The 23,822-nt window shown below is 40.9% G+C and overlaps 2 protein-coding genes across 2 annotated transcripts; one reads left to right on the forward strand and one right to left on the reverse strand.

Annotated features, from left to right (window-relative positions):
- Positions 1–4,301: 4,301 nt before the first annotated feature.
- Positions 4,302–8,469, forward strand: fzd5 (frizzled class receptor 5). The gene has a single exon (XM_005753477.1). It carries the CDS (start codon positions 4,989–4,991, stop codon positions 6,711–6,713), a length of 1,725 nt encoding a protein of 574 aa, XP_005753534.1. The 5' UTR covers positions 4,302–4,988; the 3' UTR covers positions 6,714–8,469.
- Positions 8,470–11,130: 2,661 nt separating this feature from the next.
- ccnyl1 (cyclin Y-like 1) lies at positions 11,131–23,344 on the reverse strand. The gene is made up of 10 exons (XM_005753478.2): positions 22,335–23,344; positions 20,516–20,590; positions 19,814–19,857; positions 18,404–18,504; positions 18,012–18,047; positions 17,850–17,901; positions 17,238–17,357; positions 16,197–16,363; positions 12,786–12,948; positions 11,131–12,439 (listed from the first exon to the last, which is right to left on the reverse strand). Exons 1-10 carry the CDS (start codon positions 22,492–22,494, stop codon positions 12,323–12,325), a joined length of 1,035 nt encoding a protein of 344 aa, XP_005753535.1. The 5' UTR covers positions 22,495–23,344; the 3' UTR covers positions 11,131–12,322.
- Between the last annotated feature and the right edge of the window lie 478 nt (positions 23,345–23,822).

A 23,822-nucleotide genomic window follows, 5' to 3' on the forward strand; every position in this document is an offset into this window, starting at 1 on the left:
ATATATATATAGATATAGATATATATATAGATATATATAGATAGATATATATAGATATATATAGATAGATATATATATATAGATCAAAAGCATTGCATTTATGCAACAAAAAACTATAGTTTTCAGAAAAATCACATTGAGAAAAAAAGTTGACATCAAGCGATGATCAGCTGATCCAGTTGTTGCTAAACAAAAGAAGACGAAGAAAGTGAGAACATGTGTAAAGGCTTTAACACCTTTTATACTTCCTTGAACACACCTCGCATCCACTAACCCACCCACTGTCATTACACATTTCCTGGGACCTGAGGCTCGGTCCCTGCACCAAGTATAGATCATACAGTTGGGAAAATCATCATTTGATCCCCTGCTGAAGTTTGTACACTTAGAAAGAAATGAACCCCCTGTTTTTATGCTTGTTTCGTTTTAATGGAGAACACCAACCAAACATCCATAAAGAACTCATTACATAAAAAATATAAATTGATTTACATGTTTGCTTGATTCCCAAGCAAAACATGACTTAGTAGTTGATGGTGCCATTAATGAGAGTGTTACCGGTGGTGTTCTTGGTGACTGTGGTACCACCACCTTTCTCATGATCATCCTCACCCCATGGGCCAAGATCTTGCATTGATGGTCATTTTACATTTCTTCCATTTCCGATAATCCCACTGACAGTTGTCACTTTCTCATCAAGCTTCTTACTGATGGTCTCGTAGCTCATGCCAGCCTTGTACAGGTCTACGATCTTGTCCCCGACATCCTTTGACAGCTCTCTGATCTTGCCAATGGTGGTGGAGAGATTCTTCAGTGGAAGAAGTTGGCTCTGTGGACAGGTGTGTTTTATACACAAAAGAATTTTGATCTGGAGTATGTGCAATTGATCAACTGACTGACTGATTGTAATCTGTGTGCCACATGTGCACATAGCCAATCAAATACTTATTATTAGAGGATTGTTAGAGAATTTCTTTATAAGGGAGCAAACTTTAAGCAGATGATCAAAGAATCGTTTCCCTCACTTTAGCTGTTCATCATACAGATATGTTTTTGGAAAACACTGGTTACTTTGAAAACTGTGGTTAAGGAATACAAAGCCAAGCTAAGCAACATATGAAGTACTGCTTTGGATGCATGGCATCGAACAGCAACCTTAGAGATCCTCATTGCAGTCACTTAAATAGACATTAATTTTGTCTTGTGGACAGAAATTCTCCAGCAGGCTGTGGGAAGCACTGAGAGTCCTCGCGGGTGAAACAAGTACAGATGTGTGTGTGTTGTGGTTACCTGAACATCTAGTGATGCAGGTCACGTCTCCGTGTGTTCTCCCTTATATCTTAGGCAAACACAACTGGCACAAGTAATCACATGCATATGTTTGTGTGTCTGTGTGTGCTTCGGTATACATGACAGATTGATGCCTTCCCAGCTTTACATATGAACTCCTCATTGTTTGCTTTAATCTATCAGTGTGAGCCGAGGAGGGGTAAATCAGAAAGACTCGTCTCAGCTGATATGCTGAACACACACACACACACACACACACACACACACACACACACACACACACACACACACACACACACACACACACACACACACAAAAACACACAAACACACCTTTGGAAACCTTTGTCCCCCAGCCAGAGCTGTGACCTTTGTACAGTGTGGCTACAGAGAGAGAGCAGCGTTAGGAGATCTGCTATCGAGCACAACTGATTTTTTTTACCACTTCATTTAGATATCAGTGCGTTCATTGCGAGCATTTCTCAGACCTTAGCTGGCAACCTACACTCCCTTACACACCCACGTGCATGCTGCTCTGATAACCAAGGGAACCTGTCCATAACTCCAGGTTTCAAAAAAACTGTCCAGTGAAGTCGGATCCCAGTTTAGAATTACTATCTTGCTTAAACAGGCGCACAGAGTTTTCCCCTTTTAAAGTAGAACTTACATTATTGCTATCAGCTTCAGTAAAACTGCTCTGCTTTGTTTTAACTTTCAAATATGAGGAACTGATTTTACTTTGCGGCAGAATGAACAAAAATTCTTTCAATAGGTTCACTAAAAAATTATTATTATTTTTTATGTTACTATTGTGACCTTGAGGCGATGATGTGGATACACTGCATCATGTGTGAAACTGATGGCAATTTAAAAAAGGATATTTAATTTAATAAAGCAAATATAGATTAAATTGTTATTTATATTAAAAGACTGAAAAAGATCCAAACATACTGTAACAACTCTGTAACAATATAACAACTTAAAAAAAACACTTTAATAGTGTTTATTTTTTCTTCCTTCCAAACAGTGTCCTTTATACTTGCACCGTTTACATCATTCTTCATGTGTCTGCTCTGATCAGTGCATCGTGGATGCAAGGTTCATGCAAATCTCCGTCAACATGATTTCTGAGATCTAATCAAGGCCCAGTGCTGCCATGTGAGGAGACCTGAACATCAGTCGGCGTTGGAGTTTAAACAGGTCAGTGATTCAATTTGGTCTATTTGACAAGAAAAGGCTTCTAATTTCATTAACTCCAAATAAAGCAGACTTTGTTTAACTCACACGGCAGAGGACACCTCCACACTCCTAACCTTCTTTAGCTTTGTATGGAGGCAATTAAAGCATCCATCCCTAGATACACCTTGAAAACTGTCTCATATACTGATTTTTGTTCTTTGATTAATGGAAAGAAATGAAGAAATACTGAAACACACTGCTACACTAAACACTGTTGCCGGGTATTGTAAGCTGTGCAGACTGAAAAGTCCTTTTAGGGTAAATTTCACCTTGGTATGACGGCAGGGAGGAAGGTAAATATGGGTCCATTGTAACATGGTAAAATAAATGAATAATAATAATGATCAGTAAATTCTTGTTGTTCTTGTTTCGGTGCATCATTTACAGTTAATGGCATGTTCAGCATAAGTAGACCAAGCAAGGAGTGAACAACAGGCCGTAAACAAAAGACCTGTTATTACACCTGAACAACAAAAAATAATTATATGTAACAAAGGACAAGACAAAAAATGAAAATAAAAAAATGACATGCTCAACTCCAAACAATAACAGTTAAATGTGTAAACAGTTTAATGGATGCTAAACCATCAAAAAGCCAAACTATTAATGAGAATTTCATCATTTATTGACTATAACCTGATGTCTGTTTTGTTTTTCTTATTGCCATATGATATTAAATACATTATATGTGTAACTGTGAGTTCTGATAAATGGAAACAGAATGACTAAACAGAAGTGACTGAAATATAAAGTTTACTTATATTTATTAAAAACATATCAAGAATTACAGTTTTGTCAGGAAAAAACAAGCAATGAATGACAACAAAGTCAACAAAAGGGAGGAGCATTCAATAATAATAATAATAATAATAATAATAATAATAATAAAGCATGAACCTCGTGGATTATAATGCACGTGTCTGCTTCACTGAAAATGAATGGAGAAGTCCGTTTAGTGCGTGTGTGTGTGTGGTCCTGTGGTGGAGGTGTGAGTGGGTGGAGAGACCTTATCCATCATCTGATTCCTTCAAGCTCTCCCGATAAACTCCAGCCCCTAATGCAGGAAGTCATAAATATGACTCACTGATGCGTTCATGTGCTGCTCGATACTGGGGACAATCCCAAACATGCGCTCTAACCGCACAGGCGCTTTGTTGAGCTGCGCTACAAAAGGAAACACAAATAAAGGAGTTCACATTTTACTAATAAATAAATACGTAAATAAAGTCAACGTGTGCGTTTTCTTTATATAAAGAACTTTTCATTTGTAAAAGAAAAACTGAGTGCTTTTAGGGTTTTACTAGAGACCAAACAAAGCACTGAAATACAGGTTTTTGCCTCATTATAAAAACCTGGCCAAGAAGAACGTTTTTTAACTGCATAATAATAGACAGGCGACAAAAAACCCCCTTAAAAATAGTCCATTCAATAACGAGAATCAGTGTGTAGCAGATACTTCACAAAAATTGTAACCTTGTAACCTAATCTTATTTTTCTTCTTTCATTTTGTATTTGTTTTTATTAAATTGAGTACTTTATACACATAAAAATGTCTAAAAATTGAAAACACATTTCTGTAATAAAAATCGGACACCGTACTGACTTTGCTTGGCAGAAATACCCGATTTTGTTTCATTTCAAGTAAGAAGAAACTCGAAAGGTGTGTTCACGGAGGAATTGTGACATTTCCGACAGCCTTGAATGCAGCAGACCCTCGGCGCGGTGAGGAGGTGCTGCAGTTTCAAACGGACTTTATTCCGTCCTCGGGCTCAGTGCGCGAGGCTGACACGCGCTGCTGCACTAATAAGTTTTTACCCTGAAGAACATTTGCGGATTATTCTCGTGTTTTATTTCGTTTTCCCTCCTAGAGAAGTGCAACAGGTGCGGCAGAGGGGACACTTTTAAAAGTTTGAAAATAATGCTGCTGACGGAATAAACCAGCCCGAGAGGACACGACAAGTGGATTTTACGCACCGAGCTTCGTGCGCTGGAGACAGCCACACGTTTGTCGTACACCGGAGAACCGCTCTTTGCTCTGTGTTTGTTCACGTTGTCACGGACATTTTCTACTTCATGATGCCACTTTTTCTGGCGTCTGTGAATTATCGGAAGGAAACGGTGTAAAAACAAAAACAAAAAAACAACAACGACAACAACAACAAAATGTTAGAGGGTCGTTAAATTTAGTGGAACGTGACAGCCGGAGATGAACTTTCTCCGTAATGATTGCAGGAGCTCTGGTGAATGATTGACAGCTGCTCGCAGGATCAACTGGATTTACCGTCAGACTTCAGCTTATGCTTTAACCATTAAGAGGCTGTTTATGTCCAGATTTATTCACCAGAAGAAGAAAGTTCTCAGTCAGGTTTCTGAGATGACCATGCAGTAAAAGGACTCTTGTATTAGATTTCTTCGTTAAATGACTCCAAATGAATCGTTGTGAATTTTAATATTTATTTATGGCATCTACAGTGAGAGACATGCCGTGGCCCCGCATAATGCTGCTGCTGCTGCTCCTCCACTCCCCTGGCTTCACATTAGGTGCTTCTAAGGATCTGGTGTGTGAGCCCATAACTGTGCCCATGTGTCGGGGCATTGGTTACAACCTGACCCACATGCCCAATCAGTTTAACCACGACACCCAGGAAGAGGTGGGCCTGGAGGTCCACCAGTTCTGGCCCCTGGTCCGGATTCGCTGCTCCCCGGACTTACTCTTCTTCCTGTGCAGCATGTACACACCAATCTGCCTGCCAGACTACCGCAAGCCGCTCCCACCCTGCCGCTCGGTGTGTGAACGAGCCAAACGGGGCTGCTCACCTCTCATGAGTCAGTATGGCTTTGAGTGGCCCGAGAGGATGAGCTGTGAGCAGCTGCCACAGCTAGGGGACGAGACCCTGTGCATGGACCAGAACAGCAGCGAGACCACCACCCTGGCTCCCCCGTTCCCCAAGCCCACCCCTAAGGGCAGGACTAGACCGCCGAGCCCCCCGCAGTGCGACAGGGAGTGCCGCTGCAGAGAGCCGCTGATCCCCATCATGAGGGAGTCTCACAGCCTGTATGGCCGGGTCCAGACTGGCCCACAGCTCAACTGCGCCCAGCCCTGCCACCTGCCTTTCTTCTCGCCAGATGAGCACGCCTTTACTAGCTTCTGGGTGGGACTGTGGTCGGTGCTGTGCTTCATCTCCACCTTGACAACCGTTGCCACCTTTCTCATTGACATGGAACGCTTCAAGTACCCAGAGAGGCCCATCATCTTCCTGGCTGCCTGCTACCTCTTTGTCTCCTTGGGTTACATCATCCGGCTGGTGGCAGGTCACGAGCGAGTGGCGTGTGGCGCCAGCGGCGACCACCTGCACATCCTCTACGACACCAACGGCCCCGCTCTCTGCACCCTCGTCTTCTTGCTGGTGTACTTCTTCGGCATGGCCAGCTCCATCTGGTGGGTGGTGCTGTCCTTCACCTGGTTTCTGGCCGCAGGGATGAAGTGGGGCAGCGAGGCCATCGCGGGATACTCACAGTATTTCCACCTCGCCGCTTGGCTCATCCCCAGCGTCAAGACCATCGTGGTGCTGGCTCTCAGCTCTGTGGACGGGGACCCTGTGGCTGGAATCTGCTATGTGGGGAACCAGAGTCTGGAGAATCTGAGGGGATTTGTGCTCGCACCTCTTGTGGTTTACCTCTTCACTGGATCGCTTTTCTTACTCGCCGGCTTCGTTTCTCTGTTCCGCATCAGGAGCATCATCAAGCAAGGTGGCACCAAGACGGACAAACTGGAGCGGCTGATGATTCGCATCGGGCTCTTTACGGTGCTGTACACTGTCCCCGCCACTATTGTGGTGGCCTGCCTGGTGTATGAGCAGCACTACCGGCCCGGCTGGGAGCGAGCTTTGGCCTGCCTCTGCCCGTCCGAACGCCAGCGCTTGGGACTAGGCCCGGACTACGCCGTCTTCATGCTCAAATATTTCATGTGCTTAGTGGTGGGCATCACCTCAGGAGTCTGGATTTGGTCGGGAAAAACTTTAGAGTCCTGGAGGAGGTTTGTGGCTCGATGCTGTCCCTGTTGGCCACAGAAAGCCACCGCTCCACCCTCCATGTACAGTGAGGCCAGTACTGCTTTAACTGGACATACTGGAACTGGGCTGACATCAGGGATCTACCATAAAGCTGTTCCGCCTCATATATGAGCTTTTAAGAGGACTCGTGTACAGCCACATCTCCCAGTATCCAAACACAGACTGGGATTGTGGACATATATCAGAACTGTGAGCTAGAACTGCTTTCCTTGGACGTAGAGCTCAAACCTTTGACTGAACTTGACTGTCACTGAGGAACTAACCTTTGAGTTAAATGGATCCATAATGGAGTCCCACATGCTTCTCCTCATCCTGAGCACTGACAGAGAGAGAGAAAAAAACACATATTTATTTATGTATATATTGTACAAATATTTGGTGTTTAAAAAAAAAAAGATAACATGCCATATATTTAGTTTCTAACCAGCTGATGCCACTGCCACAATCGTAAGTGTAAGACGCCAGAAAAACAAATCAGATTTGAGCTGTATACACTCGTGTATAAATGTGCTGTAGTATGTCAGTGTCTGAGTGAATTGTTTTGTATGGTTACAAACTGAAGGTGGGAAAAGGTCCTTATTATGTTGCTTTTTCCCAAAACCAGAGATGAAATTCTTTGAAAGTCTTTTTCTCATTTTAACTGTCTCGTTAAATCACTAAAGTTTCTGTGGGGGGGGGAATCTAGTTTTGTTCATGTATTGTGAACCAATGCACAATGTTTATGTTAAAGATACAGGATGAAACTTCAGCCCCATCTGCTGGTTCAAAGGGGACCTGCTCACCCCCCACATCACCCCCAACAGATGAACATTAGACCACAGACCCATCTGAATTTTGTTCTTAGCTGTTGAAAAACATTAATAGCATAATTGACCAATTAATGATTATTCTGTGGTGCCCTGACCTCAGCTCAGTGACCTCTAGAGGTCCTTGGACCTCACTTTGAGAACCACAAAGTGATTTTTATAGCAGTATTTTGCCAGAACAAACAGATGTTAGGGTTAGACTCTGTACAGTAAAGGTCACCTTAGACTCTGGAAAACTGAACTAGCCACGTTTAACAAATAACCAAGACATAGTTTAATCCATAGTTTAAATCTATAGAAGTAAAAAGTAACAATTTAAATTTTCCCAGGTTGTTATTTATCTTGTTCTGTTTGGGATTTGGACTGCTGGATGAAGAAAACAAGCACTTTGAAAAATCTTCTTTTTGAACAATGTCACAATTTAAAAGCTCTTTTGCTTAATAGTTAATTAACTGAGGAACTTAGAATGTACCTGTATTTTGAGTTTTTCTCATGTAAGTAAGAACCAAACCCTCCTATGTTGCATGCATCTGTGGTCTAATGTAAGTTATCTGTTTGACAACTTGATAAAAACTGACTTTCAGAAGTCACACTCACTGCACGGTGTACAGTTTACCCAGAAAAGTGTGCGTGTGTGGAGGGTGGGGATGGGAGAGAGAGACAGAGAGTGCTAAAGACAACAAAATGAATGACGGTGGACGAGTACAACATGAAATCCGTCTCAGTGCAGAGTGCTGCAGCGCTAATGCAGAACTGACTGGACCTGTGACGTTCTGTAATATTTCCATTCATTGTTGATGGTCATTTGTGTTGTTTAGATTACCGTGTGTCCCACATGCTAGATAGCTCTAATTTATTAGTCTGATGTGTGTGAAGGAAATGATTGTATGAGTGATGATGAATGCCAAAAAAAAAGAAATGCTCCTAAAACTGATGTGTAGATTAAAGAGTACATGTTGGGGTTTTTTCAGTTTTTACATTGACAGACCTCCTCAAAGGACGTTGATAAAATACTGTAGATTTTGATTCATGTTGTGGAATTAAAAGTGTTGGATCTTGAACGTTGTGCACTGCTTTTTGACTGTGTATGAAGCCCTAAAACATTAACTGACTGCTGAAGAGTGCGCACGAGAGCGCAAAGTTCAACTAGGAAGAAATTAGTTGTTCAGTAACCTGATTTGGAAGTTCTTGCATTCACTAATAATGGCAGTATAGTGGATGTGTAACCATTTGCTGCCCTGTTTATGACAAATTTGTGGAAATACACAACTATTCTACGAAGTCTCACCTACTTCTTGCAAGAGGGTTTCCTTGAATAGATTGCTGATCTCTTGGAATGTGTTGTCACATTGTAGCACCACCCTACATCGTTAAACGTCACAACAAGACACCTATTCATTCTTCATTCATTCCTTCAGCCAGACATATGTAAATATCAGATGTATGTGAGTAATTGTTACTGATAGCAAGCTGAAAATGCAGCACTTGACCTGAGGGACATTAGAATTTAACAGAAAAATAATGAAGTCCAATGTGTTGGAAGTAAACCATGTGTGGTTTGATGTGGCTTAGATACAGTGTTACAACAGTATTCAACGTATAATCAGGTACTTTTTGGGGGGTGAAAATAACTTTAGAGACAATACAGTTGACGGGAATGTCTGTCTTTAAATAATCCAGGAAGCTATCAGCTGACTAAAAGCAAGATACTGTACTATTGCTATTGTATAAATAAATCTACTATTGTATGAATTCTATCTGTTCACTTTCAATATGCACACAGTCCTGTTACACACACTGAAAGCATTTAGGCATGTAGACATGGTCAAGACCACCTACAGTTTAAAGCAACAGTAACTTCCATAACTGCTTATTACAGCCAAGGTGTGCAGAAGAGCAGCTTTCAACCTTGTAGGAGATGGGCTACACTGGTAGAAGACCACACCAAGTATCACTGCTGTCAGCTAAGAACAGGAAACTGAGGTTATGATTTATATGGATTACCAAAATTGGACAATTGCAAAATTAGGATAGTAGGGTCAGAACATAAACATGAAAGCATGGATCAGTCCTGCCTTGTATAAGAGGTTCAGGCTGCTGGTGATGTAATAGTGTGAGAAATGTATTTTCTTGGCACACTTTGGGTCCTTTACTGTCAACTGAGCATTGTTTAAATGCTGCAGCCTATCTGAGTATTGCTGATGAGCAAATCCATCTTATCCCACACCACATCACAAAAATCAAATCTCAGAACTGGTTTGTTGAACATCACATCACGGTAATCAAATGGCCTCCACAGTCACTGGATGTCAGTCCAACAGAGCACCTTTGGGATGCGGTGGTACAGGAGATTCACATCATGGATGTTCAGCTGACATCTACAGCAACCCTGTGATGCTGTCATGTCAACATGGACCAAAATTTCTGAAGAATGTTTCCAGCACCTTGTTGAATCTTTGCTATGTGGAATTCAGACAGTTCTAAAGACAAAAGGGTCCAACCTGGTAGTAGTACTTTAGTGTCAAGTGAGTGTATATTGTTATGCCACTGAAAGCAACAAAGGATAGATTCAAAAGATGCATTTAACAAACTTTTGCCTATACTTGCAGTACAGTTAACAGAAATTTGCAGAAAACAAGTGCTTTCATATGATCTTTAGATATTTATGCAATCAGAATGATTTATCTAACTCAACTAAGAAAAACTTGTTTCAATTTCACCACTGACAAAAAGAGCCTCATATATATGTTTACAATTTGAACTGTTTCCTTTGAAAAAAAAAAGTAGATAAACTGCTTAAACTGGTTTACAATTCAACCATGTAGCCACACCTGTTTCTCAGTGTACTCCTAGTGCGAAGTATCAGCTCTACTTTGGACTGCTTGCGTTCTGTGTAACGGTTAGAATCAAATCAAAATGTATTTATATAGCACATATTAAAAACAACAAAGTTGACCATAGTGCTTCACAGTCAGTGAAAGCATGAGACAATTAAAACAAAACAATAAGAAAACAGGGCAGGAAACCATAGGTGACAGCAGAACAAGCCAGATAACAGCCAACTAGTTAGAATCAAAAACCAAAGTACAAAGATATGTTTTAAGACATGATTTAAAAGACTGGATAGACTCAGCAGTACGAATATGAACAGGGAGGTTATTCCAGAGTCTGGGTGCTACCGTTGCAAAGGCTCGGTCACACCTAGGTTGTGCTGGGAGCATCTGATTGGATGATCTTAAGTGCTCTATTGGGATTGTACAAATGGAGGAGTTCGGAAAGATAGCTGGGCGCCAAATTATTTATAATTTTAAAAGTGAACAAAAGAATTTTAAAATCTACATATTTAACAGGGAGCCAATGTAAGTTGGCTAAAATTGGAGTGATGTGTTCATAGGTTCTAGTACCTGTTAAGAGACGTGCAGCTGCATGTCTGTAAAAACCAAGGAATTACAATATGAGCGATTCTCTGATTCCCTCACAACTGTGGGCTGTTTTTGATTTAGATATCATAATGCCAGCTAAGGTTAATGAATGCCGCATGTTGTGTTTTTCTAATATTTGGCTATAACACAGTGTTTAAACTGAACTCTGGGAAGTCAGGCTCAATATTCTCAACAATGTTTAGAACTTAGCTGATCGTAAAGACACAATATAAAAGACAATAAACCACATTTGTTACATGATTAGTGTTTATTTAAAATACTCCATCTGCAAATGTTTTTTTTTTCTCAATTAAAAACAAGACAAACTTCACAGCTAGAAGCCTACATAGTAAGCAAAAGAGAAGGGGAGCATCCATCAGTTTGTTTTCCCCCTCAGTATCTGTGTAGTGTGTTCCAAACCTTAGCCTGGATGGGTGCTTGGACAAGAACAACACTGGTGATCTGATGGGGGGCGGGGGGTGGGGCGGTGGGAATGAGGATCTAAGGAACTTAATACTGAGGCTGACCTGCATATACCCAACTTCCATATGGAGCCATTAATTTTCAAATACTGATCCAGAGTCAGTAAACAGCCTTGTTTGATCACCTGTGGTATACACAACTTAACACCAAATTGCAAATGGCACTCCTGATTTTCCTGTCACAAAACAGCTGACTGAGAAGACGTCAGCCAGCTCCCACACAGTGATAACAGCTCAGTGTCTTGTAATATGAGACATGGTGGATGTTCAATCCTGATGGACAGAAAAATGTACTCGAAACATATCGACAGTAAACATGTCTGAGTTACAGTCGCCACAGTAACTTCTGGTATTAAATCTAATTTACAACAAAGATCATTTTGCATTTTTTTTGTGGCTAAAGGAAAAAAAAGATACATTTGGTGAAAGTTTATATTTATATACTGTTAAGGAATCCCAGGAAATGACCAACCAACATTAACTTCACTATGCTATAGCACTCAAGCATGATTTCAATCTTCATTAACAACAACAACAACAAAAAAAAAAAAAAAACAACAACAATTCGCCACATCTGAACAATTAACATTTGCTGGTTTTGGTCTTTCGTGGAATACGGTGACAGTAACAACAAATATAACTCACCACTCTCTTCATCCTTTAAGGCTGCATGAAGTAATTCAAACACTTTTGTAGAAAAGAAAAAAATAGAAACTAAAGTGTATTTCAGACAGATGATGAACTCAATCGTTCATGTTCAATGTGTTCTCTCAGAAGTGATAGACATAACAAATAAATAAAGGACTTGTAAAAACAACAGTCAAATGATAATGCTTCAGATAAGGTAAACACCTTTAATTTAACAATCACGCACGTCTACAGCTGTAATGTAAATTACCGTGTGGACAGGTCATACAGTGGCGTTTTGTCCTTGCCTGATAACTCTGTGGGTAATGCTTTCTGGGGCTGGCTGTGGGTTAGCGGAACTTTGGAGGTCAGAGGGCAGCAGTCTATGAGAGCACAGCATTGGAGCGTCGTATACCTATCAGGTTGTCTGCGCTGAGAGATCGCCTCATTGCGGCTCGACTGAGGTCCTTGTACTTGTCTTCACATAGTCTTGAAATGGCCTGGAGGAGCATTATCAAAGCACAATTACTCAAAAGTCACACACAGATGGACTAGATCATTTTGATTTAACCAGGTGGTTTGAATGAAAGGTATCTAATGATTAGTAAATGATAAAACAGCCTTTGTTGCACTTTAAAAATCCAGGTCATGAGCAAAAAAGCTACATAAGAAATTTCTCAGACTGTTCAATTAAATCCTGCTTGTAAATCGTGCCATAGAAACAGTTGCCAAAATAAAGAGCCTTTAACTTGAGAATACAGAGTATCCACCAGCAACTCCTAATCCGAGGCAGCGTTAGATGAGTATTACAGACGGATGTTCTGTAGTCTCTGGAAGGAAGCTTACCTCTAGTTTCTGGGCACGCTGGTTGTTGAGGGGTTCCAGTGGGAAACTGAGGTTGTTGTCATCGGCCAGCTGTCGCAGGTCAAAGTAGTACTTGGCGTAGACGCTGGCCGGCACATTGATGTTAAATTGCAGAAGTTCCAGGAAGTGGCGCTCCATCTCATTCCTAGAGATCAGGAAGACACCTTGGGGTTATTCCCAACAGTCAAAACCTGGGACGTAATTTGGACTGTAAGGTATGAGTGTGTGTAAAAAATAGAGCCCATTTTTTCCCTAGGAAAGAACAGCCTAGTCACCCAGTCTCAAAGTTAAAAAACATAATTGCATTTTACATAATTTGTGACACAGTAGGAGACATTTGAAAAGATTTATCAGAATCACACTTGTTTTTGCAACCTGCTTTTTGAAACTTCAAGCGGCTGGTTATGGATAGAGGTGGGCGTACCGATTCAAATATTAATAGTACTGTTGCTATTGCTGGTGGTTTTGGTATTGAATAGATACTTTGTGTCGCTTAAGTTCAGTATGTATCAACTGAATTGAATCTATTTTTTGTGTGGACTATCATGTTTATGTTATTTGTAGACTATAGCACATCTAAACAGCAGAAGCTGACAGAGGTGCTTTAAAGACAGACACATTCAAAATTCATGAAAAACTTCAGTGTGTTGTTGTTTTGATTTTTTTAATTATTGTGAAAACTGAAAATCTGTTATTTAGTGATCATTACAATTATGTTGAGAATTCACAAAAACGATGATGATTCATCCCAGAACTCATGACACGGTCTCTTCATTACATAAGCTGCCTTTATTGTATTATTGCAGCATGGTAGCACGGTGGTTAGCACTGTTGCCGCACAGCAAGAAGGTCCCGAGTTCAATTCCACCATCATGCCGGGGTCTTTCTGTGTGGAGTTTGCATGTTCTCCCCGGGTACTCCGGCTTCCTCCCACCATCCAAAGACATGCAGCTTATGGGGATGGGTTAATTGATTAATCCACATTGCCCATAGGTGTGAATGTGAGTGCGAATGGTTGTCTGTGTCTATATGTGTGTTGGCCCTGCGGCAGACTGGCAGCCTGTCCAGGGTGTACCCTGCCTCTCGCCCTATGACAGCTGGGATAGGCTCCAGCGCCCCCCCGCGACCCTGAAAAGGATAAGTGGAAGCGGATGGATGGATGGATGGTACTGGCCCTGTATTTAGATGGTATCGGATCAATATTAAAATTTGCAGTATCACACAGCACTAGTTGTTGCAACAGCCTTGATTAGTAGCAGGTGGATGAGTAATATTTTGAAGTAAATAGTCAACTACAGTTGTGCATTAAGGGAATATTAATATTTAGCTTAGACAATTTCTCCTGCAAGCACAACATCTGAAAGTTCCTAGTATACAATATCTTTTTAGTGAAAAGCCACTGTAAACTAATCCCCCAAAACAACCACTGCAAAAGTTCCTTTTTGTACTTGTTCACAGAAAAGGGGACCAGGGTCCAACTGACAGGTAAGAAACAACTTCTCAACAAGACATTTTGATGAGTTCTGCTCGTTTAGCAAGCAGCAGTGAAGACGACACGATTTGAAGAAACAAAAGCAGACAGGACAAACCTCTCTCTACACAAACTTTTATATTCAGTCGCTTTCAGCTTTAAAACTCATCTCTCAGAAGATGGAATCTGATATATCTTTATAAAGGGCTCACACTCACACGTGGGTAATCAGACATCCAGGCACTTAGCTGGAGTATCGCAGCTCATCCTTTTCAAGACTACAACCTCCATCATCCTTCCTCATCATCACAGTCACGAGTAAAATCTAAGGGAGGTGGTCGCCAAGGAGACAGCATCCAGGATGCTTTGTTGGTCAGCAAAGGTGGTGAGAGCGAGTGTGTGAGTGTGTGTGTGATGTCTGGTCTCCCGGGGCAACTAATGGAGCGGGCGAGAGCCAGGACCATTATGTAGAAGCAGTGAGAGCACTTGAGACCCTCCTCTCCATTTCTCTCCGTCTCTGTTTCTCTCTCTCCCTCTACTCCTCTTCCCATCCCTCCATCCAGACCGGGCCGGAATCACAAAGACACTTCAGAGGAAGCAATGAAAACAGGGCACAGACAGGGTAGGTCAGACGTATGAGAGGGATGGGGGCTCGCAGAGAGAGCGCACACGCATCTTTCCAAATCACAAAAAAACAAGGAGGCACTTTCGACCTCTTTCACAAACACACGCATATGAGCGCGCACACACACACGAAAAGCAATTGTAGGAAATAAAGCCTGGGTCTTCCAAGTGCAGCCTCTCGACTCTTATAGCCTGACAGACAGCACAGATTGCTGTGGCTTCTCTCCATCCCCGTATTTCATCTGTCTGCTTTAAGTGCATCCTTGTTGATGTATTCCTTTTATTTATTTATTTATTGGTGATGATGGTAGTGGGGCGGATTGAGCATTATTAACAAACAATTTTCCTAGCTGGACAGCAAAAAACAAATAAATAAATTATTAAATCAACACATTTCTTCATTTTCTCATTGCATGTGCGTTTCCTGGAGCTTTCCCCACGTGAACATGCCAACAACCCACATTTTGGCACCCCAGAGTTCACCAAGAACAAACCCAAACAAGTACCCAATAAAGATTTTGGGTACTTGTATGTTCTCTCAACCTCTCAAACAGACCCGAGGATATCTGGAACAATGTTGATTCAGTGACAGCGGCATCTCTTTCCAAACCCAAAGGGGGAAATCAGCTTTGTACACAGGCTGAGTGCCACGGCCTTAGGAGGTGCTAAATGGGGACGGTGCTCTTCTTCCTAGCTGAATTTATCAAACACTTTCTTTCAAATTTAAGTGAAATGTCACAATTATGTTTCAGAAGCGATGTTCTGAAATTGTGCATCATATTCAAGCTTCTACCCACATCTTCTCTGGCTTTTCATTCCACTTACAAGTGCTTGAAACAGCTATTACCACATTTCATTTCTAGCATGTCTGCTAGCAAACTAGTTTTGACTGAATGCACTCTGATCGTGGTGCTTCACACGGGCCTGCAAGATACCAGTACAGCAGAATGAAAAGACTGTTTGGTTCCACAGTCGGTATGCTGTTTGATCAGTCAGCACCAGCAAAACAAGGATTTCCTTGATAAATTCACTCCTTCATTTGAACTGTTGTTATTCTAAACCCTTGAGTAAGATTTTCCTTGATATGTGTACTTAAAGCACTAAATCTGCTTTACATTCTTGGTAATATTTGACATTACTATTTTAACATGTATTTTCTGAACAAGTTGATTGATCTTCTCTACAGAAATTAGAGTTCACCAAGGATGTGACTATATTAACAGGAAACAGGTTACTAAATCCAGTGGTTCTTTTACAGTCACCATGTTCTCATTTTTCAGATCACTTGTACAACTTACATGTCCTCCACAGTGATGTCTTTTAGGATCTGGCAGTAGTCGACATTCCACACAGCTTGGTCATCCCAGACTTTAGAAGCCAGTAAGATGGCTCCCAGGACAATACGCTTCCAGTTGGCGGGGCAAATATCAAGCTCAGCGTAGGTCAGCAGGCGCTCCAGGTACACCTTGAGGACGAAGAATGTTAAAAGCTTCAGAGGTTTTAATAATTCCTTTGCTAGTTCACTACAATTAGTCAGGAACAATAGTCTGGTTGTGTGTGTATCTGTACTGAGCAAAATCCCTATAAGCACCTTCCAGACTACTTTTACAGAATGTAACCACACTGTATTTCTGTTCTAATAACAATGATTATGAGACAAGCCAACAGCCACAACAGCACCACTGCAAAACTACAAAGATGTGTTGTTGTTTTTTTGCCATTTTGAAAACAGAATACTGAGTTTTCATTTTTGCAAAAGCTGAAAATAATAAATAAATAAGCAAAACACTACTTTCCAAAATACCCAGCCTGTAGGATGATATAAACTGAAAGTAAATATAGGGATTGAGCTAGAAAAATTCGAGAATCCTACTCTGACAGCTCTGACTTAAAAGTGAGTGTCTTTTGTCTTCATACTGACGATCAACTGTCATTTCTGCTATTTGGGAAAACAGCATAAATGCAGGCGTTCATTGCCATCTGGTGGCCATTTAATACAACATCAAAGTACTCAACAACAAAAACCTCCACAGCTGTGTTCATGTCACTCAGGTTATCTTCAGTACAGACAAACACGATGCTGAGCACAACTTGAATTAATATCCACTTGGTGATCTTTGTGTGTTTGATTAAATTCTGATACTGTAGAAGTACACCATGGCATGAGCTCCATCCAAAAAAACAAAACAAAACAAAAAACAAACCCAGACAGAAATCAAAAACAATATAAAAAAAGGAAAAAGAATTAAACATTATAAACACACTGGGTGAAATCAAATATGCAGTGTGCAATGCAATTACTGTTGTAAATGTGATAAATAAATCAAGACACCACTTACAAGAGTGACAATGGCACATTCTGCAGTCAGCTGTGCAGCACTGAACAGTGTCCTGACGAAGCGGTAGATCAGTTTGTGTTCTGGGTCTACATATGCGTAGTCATCAGGCACCGGCTCTCTCTGCATGAGGTGAAAAATACACACTTGTCTGACAGAAGCAACAAAGGTCTAACAACAATCAGGTCACATTTGTTTGTTTGGGGTTATTTTTTTGTAGCTCAGTAATTCATCTGAAAGTCTGGAGCCAAAAGCTGTGTGGAAACGCACCACAAAAGGCTGGATGTGTCAGGCATGATGCAATGATTACATTCTTAAGTATAGAAAATTGATTGGTGAAAAAGAAGTCATTAATGCAGACCGCAAGAGAGGATGTTTTTCTTCCTCATTATGGGTTCTTTTTAAAACAGTGATTCACATCCCTTTTGTGATGCATCACAACTCTTAATAACTTGTGAAGTTTCTAGAAAAACGTGGCCCAGAGAAGACCAGTGGGCAGAGTGCCTACACATGTAAATGTGATGGGTCTTCATACTGACTCACATCAACATGAACGATGTGAGTCTACCACCATTATTGAGCCGGAGAGCTGGTTAATTTCATTAACATGCTCACCGACAAGGGGTGCAACTTCTCATCAAAGATGTCCAGTGACCTGTCCGAGTCCCTACAGCACAAGCAATACATCAGTCAATATACTTCACAGGCACACTAGTTTTAATAAAATAATCTGCCAAAAGTTACACGATAGTAATCAAATCCAACATTTACACATACCTGTTTTTGATGTGGTAGTATATTGCTAAAGTGACACTGAAAGAGAAAGAAAACCCCCCGATTAGTTTAATAGCTACAACCTCAGTGTGACACTAGCATCGTGTGTGCATGTGTATTAGAGCTTATAGTGTGACAAAATATCTGACACATTCAGCGAGAAGGCTTCATTTAATCACACTCAGATAATCCTGATATAATGATCCACATTCACTGGACTAATGTCACTACAGATTATTGTCCTAAACGAGGGGAAACAACATGAGCTTTAGTCACGCATCTGTTTTCTAACACTCCAGGATTACTATGCTCTGATGTAACAGGACTTTGTTTTGAGGGAGGGACCTTTGGACAACACAGCCCTGTGTGTTTGTGTTTCTGAGAGACATTCTCACCATTTGATTGTGCTTTTGAGGTTTGGCTGGCTGACGGTGCTGTCGTCTATGAAGATGGTTGAACAGGAGCTGTATTTCTTTGAGAGTGGACCAGGGGACACCTTCACACATTTAAAAAAACAAAAAAATACAACACACAATTAACTGGTGTTCAGGGGACAGACGGTCACGCATGCTTCCTACATTTCCAATTTTTTGAAAGTTCTGTGTTATAATTAGGGATGGGTATCGTTTAGGTTTTATCCGATACCGGTGCCAAATCGGTACTTTTGAAACGGTGCCGGTGCTCAAACGGTGCTCAAACCGGTGCTTAAAGAATGGAGAACACAAAATTGGTCCAAAAACCTCTCATGTTCAGCTGTTTTTTGTAAAAATATAACAATGTTAGCCTTTTCTGCAGCTATGGGGCATATATGGTATCACTCTTGGCTGGAAGCAGTGCAATGGAAAAAACACAAACTTTGTCCTAAACCTCTCATGTTTAACTGTTTTCCACTTTTTCTTTGGTCATTTTAGCCTTTTTGGCCAGGGTGAAGGGAGTATCTGCCATCAAACAAGAGGACAGCCGCATGTAGCTATGATGATGTTTGCTAGTTCACCTTACATGCATTAATGTAATAACGTGGTTAGCCAGGGGCCAGGACTCTCCTCTTCGTGTTTTTGGGGGATGTTGCATAACAGGCAACCCACCCGCAGTAGATGTGCTCGGTGTGAGGTCTCGCAGCAAGCTATCAAATACAGCGCATTTCTGGGCTTTTAAAAAAAACGCTATGCGTCGCCAGGTGTTTCATCGGATTTGAGGTGTTACCTCCTTTGACAGTATCACAGTATCAGCTTAAAGCACTTGTTGCAGGCTGCTGAGTTTGCATCTTTTGCTGTGAAGTACAGCCAGACTTTTGACCGCTTCGCCTTGGACATTTTTAATCTGTAGCTCTGCTCTAACAGAACGTACGTACCTGGCCCCGCCTACTATCCTCGGAAACGTAAAATGATTGGCTAAAATCTAGTGTATCACAGCTCCGGAAAAAAAAGCACCGAAATAAAGCACCGAAATGTGCGCTGCTTTTCGGTCTGGTTACTACTGTTTATGTCAGAACCGGTGCCATCATGGCACCGGACACCGGTACCCATCCCTAGTTATAATTGTTATGTTTTAACAATATTTGTGGATCATCTTTGTTTAAATGTTTTCCTCGCTGAAAGTGATTCATTCACTGGCAATAAACGCAAATGAAGCCCTCTACAATATGAAATGTACAAGCTAATAGCCCATAAAGTAAGTTCATAAGTTCCATTTAATTAGTTATATTAAAGTCACCATTAGGATATTAAAAACCAAGCTTAGTGTGATTGATTTTTTTTTTTAAATATTAAAAGCACAAATTTAATGTAAATTTTCAAAACACTTACATGACTGACATGGTTTATGTGGTTGCTTTTCCTCTTGTCTCGTACTGCAAAAGAATTAAAATGTTCAACAAAGACTAAAAGCAGCATCAGTCACAGAAGACTAATTGTAATACCACAGCACTTAAAAGCCTTTTCACACTCAAGAATCATGTAAAATAAATTATAGTTAGAAGAGTTTATTTACATTTGTTTAGATATTTTTCTGTAAACATAATACCATATATACTTATTCAACTATGTCTTGGACACATAACTCATAATGCATAGGTTAGCAAACCATTAAAAGTGATTTATTTTGTATTTTCCTTATAAAATTCTAAAAATCTTCTGAGACCCTTTCAAGTAATCGCCAACTTGGTTTTTTAAATGATACATCTTAGTCTTAAACTCTACAGTGAAGAAAGTGATGAATTTTTAAAAGACACTTATGTATCTGCAGAGCAGCAGCTATAACAATAGGACCTATAACTAAGGTCTCAGCCAGGATAGAGTGTTGTAATTTCACCCAACAGTTACCGGTGCTGTTCTCTGAGGGTGTAGCCGAACATCTCACAACTAGGGGAGCTGGCAGGTTAAAGACCACTGAATTTCAAACATTTGCTCAAGTGAAAAGATGTGTGCATGTTTTCTGTTAACTGGGATTTAGATGAAGACAGTTTGTGTGAATCACTGCTGTGTGAGTGTCATGTTATGATTGCTCACCGTCTGTCTGGGACTTGCTAAGGAAGATGGTGCTTGCTCGGGCGTGGTCCGATGGATTAGACTCCAAGGCCAGCTCTGATACAACAAAAGGAAGAAAAGCATTTAAATGTTCATTATTAGTGGCTGGTGTGGAGCATTTAGCTCCTGTTTCTGCATTAATAAAGAAAGAAAAGAAAAACCATAAAGTTGTGAGCTAACAAAACCATCAAACACTTATAAGATCACACAGTGTATTTATGTAAATCATCATCATAAATAGTGGAGAATAATGTAATAAAGACAATCTTTTAATTGTTTAAAGACAAACAAGACATGAAGCTCAGAACAGATTAGAGAGACTGGGAACCTGTTTGTGCTTATGTGTTGGAGGTTTAAAGCCTCCAACACATCTGACTTAGAAGAACTAAATGTAATCGTGTTGCCTGACAGGTGGATTGTGTGCAAAATTTCAATTAAAGCATTACAATTACAATGACCTTTACTCCTTAAATCCAATTTGCCAGAGTACTATTAGCAAATGCAACGGCATTACTGTCCAATTACTTTTTCAATTTACTGTGCAAATACAGAGACTATCAAGGACACAAGCACTATGTTAAAACTTTTCACTACATTTAAAACAAAACCTCTGGTTTTCAAAACAACTTAGACATTAAACAGAGCACACGTGTCATTAGTTTGATTTGCTGGCACTGGTTCATAGACGTCCACAACTTAGAAATCCGTTTTCTCCAAATTCATGCAGACGGCACATTACATAAAATACAAGGGATTAGGTGATAGAAGCATTTGTTAAGGGAGTACCATAAGGAATGCACGACAGATTGCTGGCCTGTTTCCCCCCTCCCACTTTCACCCTGCCAACAGCTGGTTTCACAAACTGCACTCACAACTGTCCATAACCTCATAAATGGAATAAACTGTGCAAGCTGGGGAATCAATAAAGAGTGGCGACATAAGGACTGAGCTTGGCTCTACATCACACAGAAATATCTGAGATACTTTCCTGATCGGGGTCTGTACCACAGCATGAAATTACAGTGTGGGCATCAAAACTAAGAGGGGTACAACACTTAATATGTACTTTTTATTCTGTAACATTGTGTTCAACCACTACCTGCTTAAAGACACATTAAGATGAAGTTATTTCCTAAGGAATATGTAAATTTCATGCGTGAACATAAAAATGTCATGCAAAAAAAGAAAATACTAAACACAGTTGCCATTTGGGTTTGTTTTTGTGTGTGTGTCTCAGTTTCTTTATTTTTACCTTTTCAAGTTTCCCCACACAGTAGATTGCAGAAATTGATTCTAAGTAACCAAGATATCAAAAAGCTTGTTTTCACATTTGATGTCTAACTTTTGTATGTAATGCCAATTTGATCAATATAATGCAGTGGATAAATGGTGCCAAGAATGTCCTAATTAAAAAGGTCAGTTTTACCACTGGCATGGTAATAAATACAAAGAAGGTGTAACTAGGCAATAACCAAAGTGGGTGTGGTGTGTGCATGTTGTGAAACACTATTATTACTTAGTTCTTGGATGATCTTTCGCTTTCGATTCATCCCGTGGGTCAATATTAACAGAAGTGTGTGCATACATGATGTAGCCTGTATACAGTCATCAAAGTTTGCGTGTGTGCTTGGGAGTCACACAAAGATCATTCTGCTCTGTGCCAGTGGGTGGATTAGGATGAGCCTCCCTGTAAACAAACACATATGGGTGTAGTGTTTCACAGGCCCAGATACTGAAAAGTGAAACGGGAGTTAAAGCTATAAAGGAATCGTTAAGTGCTGGATGTCTGGCAGGCTCTTACCATCAGGGACCTCTCTGTCGCTTATGTGCTGCAGGTAGGGCACAGTGTCGTCGCTCACTTCGGTGCTGGTCTGGAACTCCTCCAGCCGCTCTGCCGGCAGTCTCGATGGCAGTTTGGGGCTCGACTCCGGAGACACGCAGCATGACACCGTATTCCCCATTCCAAACTGAGCGGAAGCTTCACACGATAGCAGCCAAATCCAAGTAGTGCAAATATATATAGCTAGCTGAGGTTAGCCTCCCTCGGCCTCATAAACATTACCAGGCTGCACTCAGTACAAGCACATTATCTTTGCGTCCTAAAACGCCGCTCTCCACCAATTCCCAGGAACTGCATTCCTGTCCATTTGTGGCTAAGTAGAGCAGCAGCCGGAGACCAAACAGCCAAAAGCTTTGCCTTTTAGTGGAAAGTCAGACTGGGCGTATGTAACAGTCGATATATTCTCGTCCTAACAAAAGCCGCTCTTAGTTTAAAGCAGCTGGTCCATTCATTCATTCAACATGCCAGAGTTTCGGTGCTAAGTAGCCAACTAGCATTATAGCATGTTAGCTAACTAGTTAGCTCGGTTCGTTAACTTTTCTCTGCTCCTCATCAATTCAACTTTGTGGTACCAAGTAAATAAAACAGTCTCTTCAAAATGACCGTGTTACGTCTTCAAAATGTCACATTCCAGCAGACATATTTTACGAGACTTTCCGAGCAATCCCAGAGATGCCCTCTTGCAACTGAGCCCAGTGTGTCGACAAATCCAGTTCGAGGCTTTTGCGGCCTTCTTTGGAAAACAAAGAAAAAAAAGATAAAATTCTAAAAGACTAGCCAAGAAATTATCAATGGAGCTGCACTGACAAAGTCTTCTTCCGGTCCATCGTTAGACAACCAACTCTATTCACAATTCCGGACACCCCCATTTGAGTCTCCTCCCTGTCAGATTTGTGCCGTAGGTAGACGCCACTGCCACCATCTGTTGCCGGAGCTCCCAAACGGACGAGCCTTGGCACTGAACGTGGTAAGCCCGCCCACCTCGGAATTCCATGCATTACTATTGGCTAATAAATCAATGGGCGAGCATTTAAACCCTGCTAATTGGTTGTGAAGGCTGTCTATCAAAGAAGATTTTAAACTCATGAAATGTAATTACAACGCTCCTATTTTTGTATCGTCACTGATCCACACCCTTTTTGACAGTGAAAACCGAAGCCCATCCTCTATTGCACTACCTGTCACTCAGTGCATCTTTTGTTATTCAAACAACGCAATAAATTTGGATAGGCAAGCAGGGACTGTAAGTCAGGTGGTATATTTTTTTAACATGCTACATTTGTTAAATCTTAATTCATTAAACAAATAAGAATGGCTGTTTAATTAAATGTGAAGCCTAAGAGTGAGAGGAAGATTTACTACTACTACTACTACTGTGTACAGCGACCTTGAGTGTTTTGAAAGGCGCTTTCAAATAAAATGTATTATTATTATTATTATTATTTAGGG

The sequence above is a fragment of the Pundamilia nyererei genome, unplaced genomic scaffold (assembly GCF_000239375.1).
Source record: "Pundamilia nyererei isolate P.nyererei 1_Seehausen unplaced genomic scaffold, PunNye1.0 scaffold00431, whole genome shotgun sequence".
In the NCBI taxonomy this organism is placed as follows: domain Eukaryota; kingdom Metazoa; phylum Chordata; class Actinopteri; order Cichliformes; family Cichlidae; genus Pundamilia; species Pundamilia nyererei.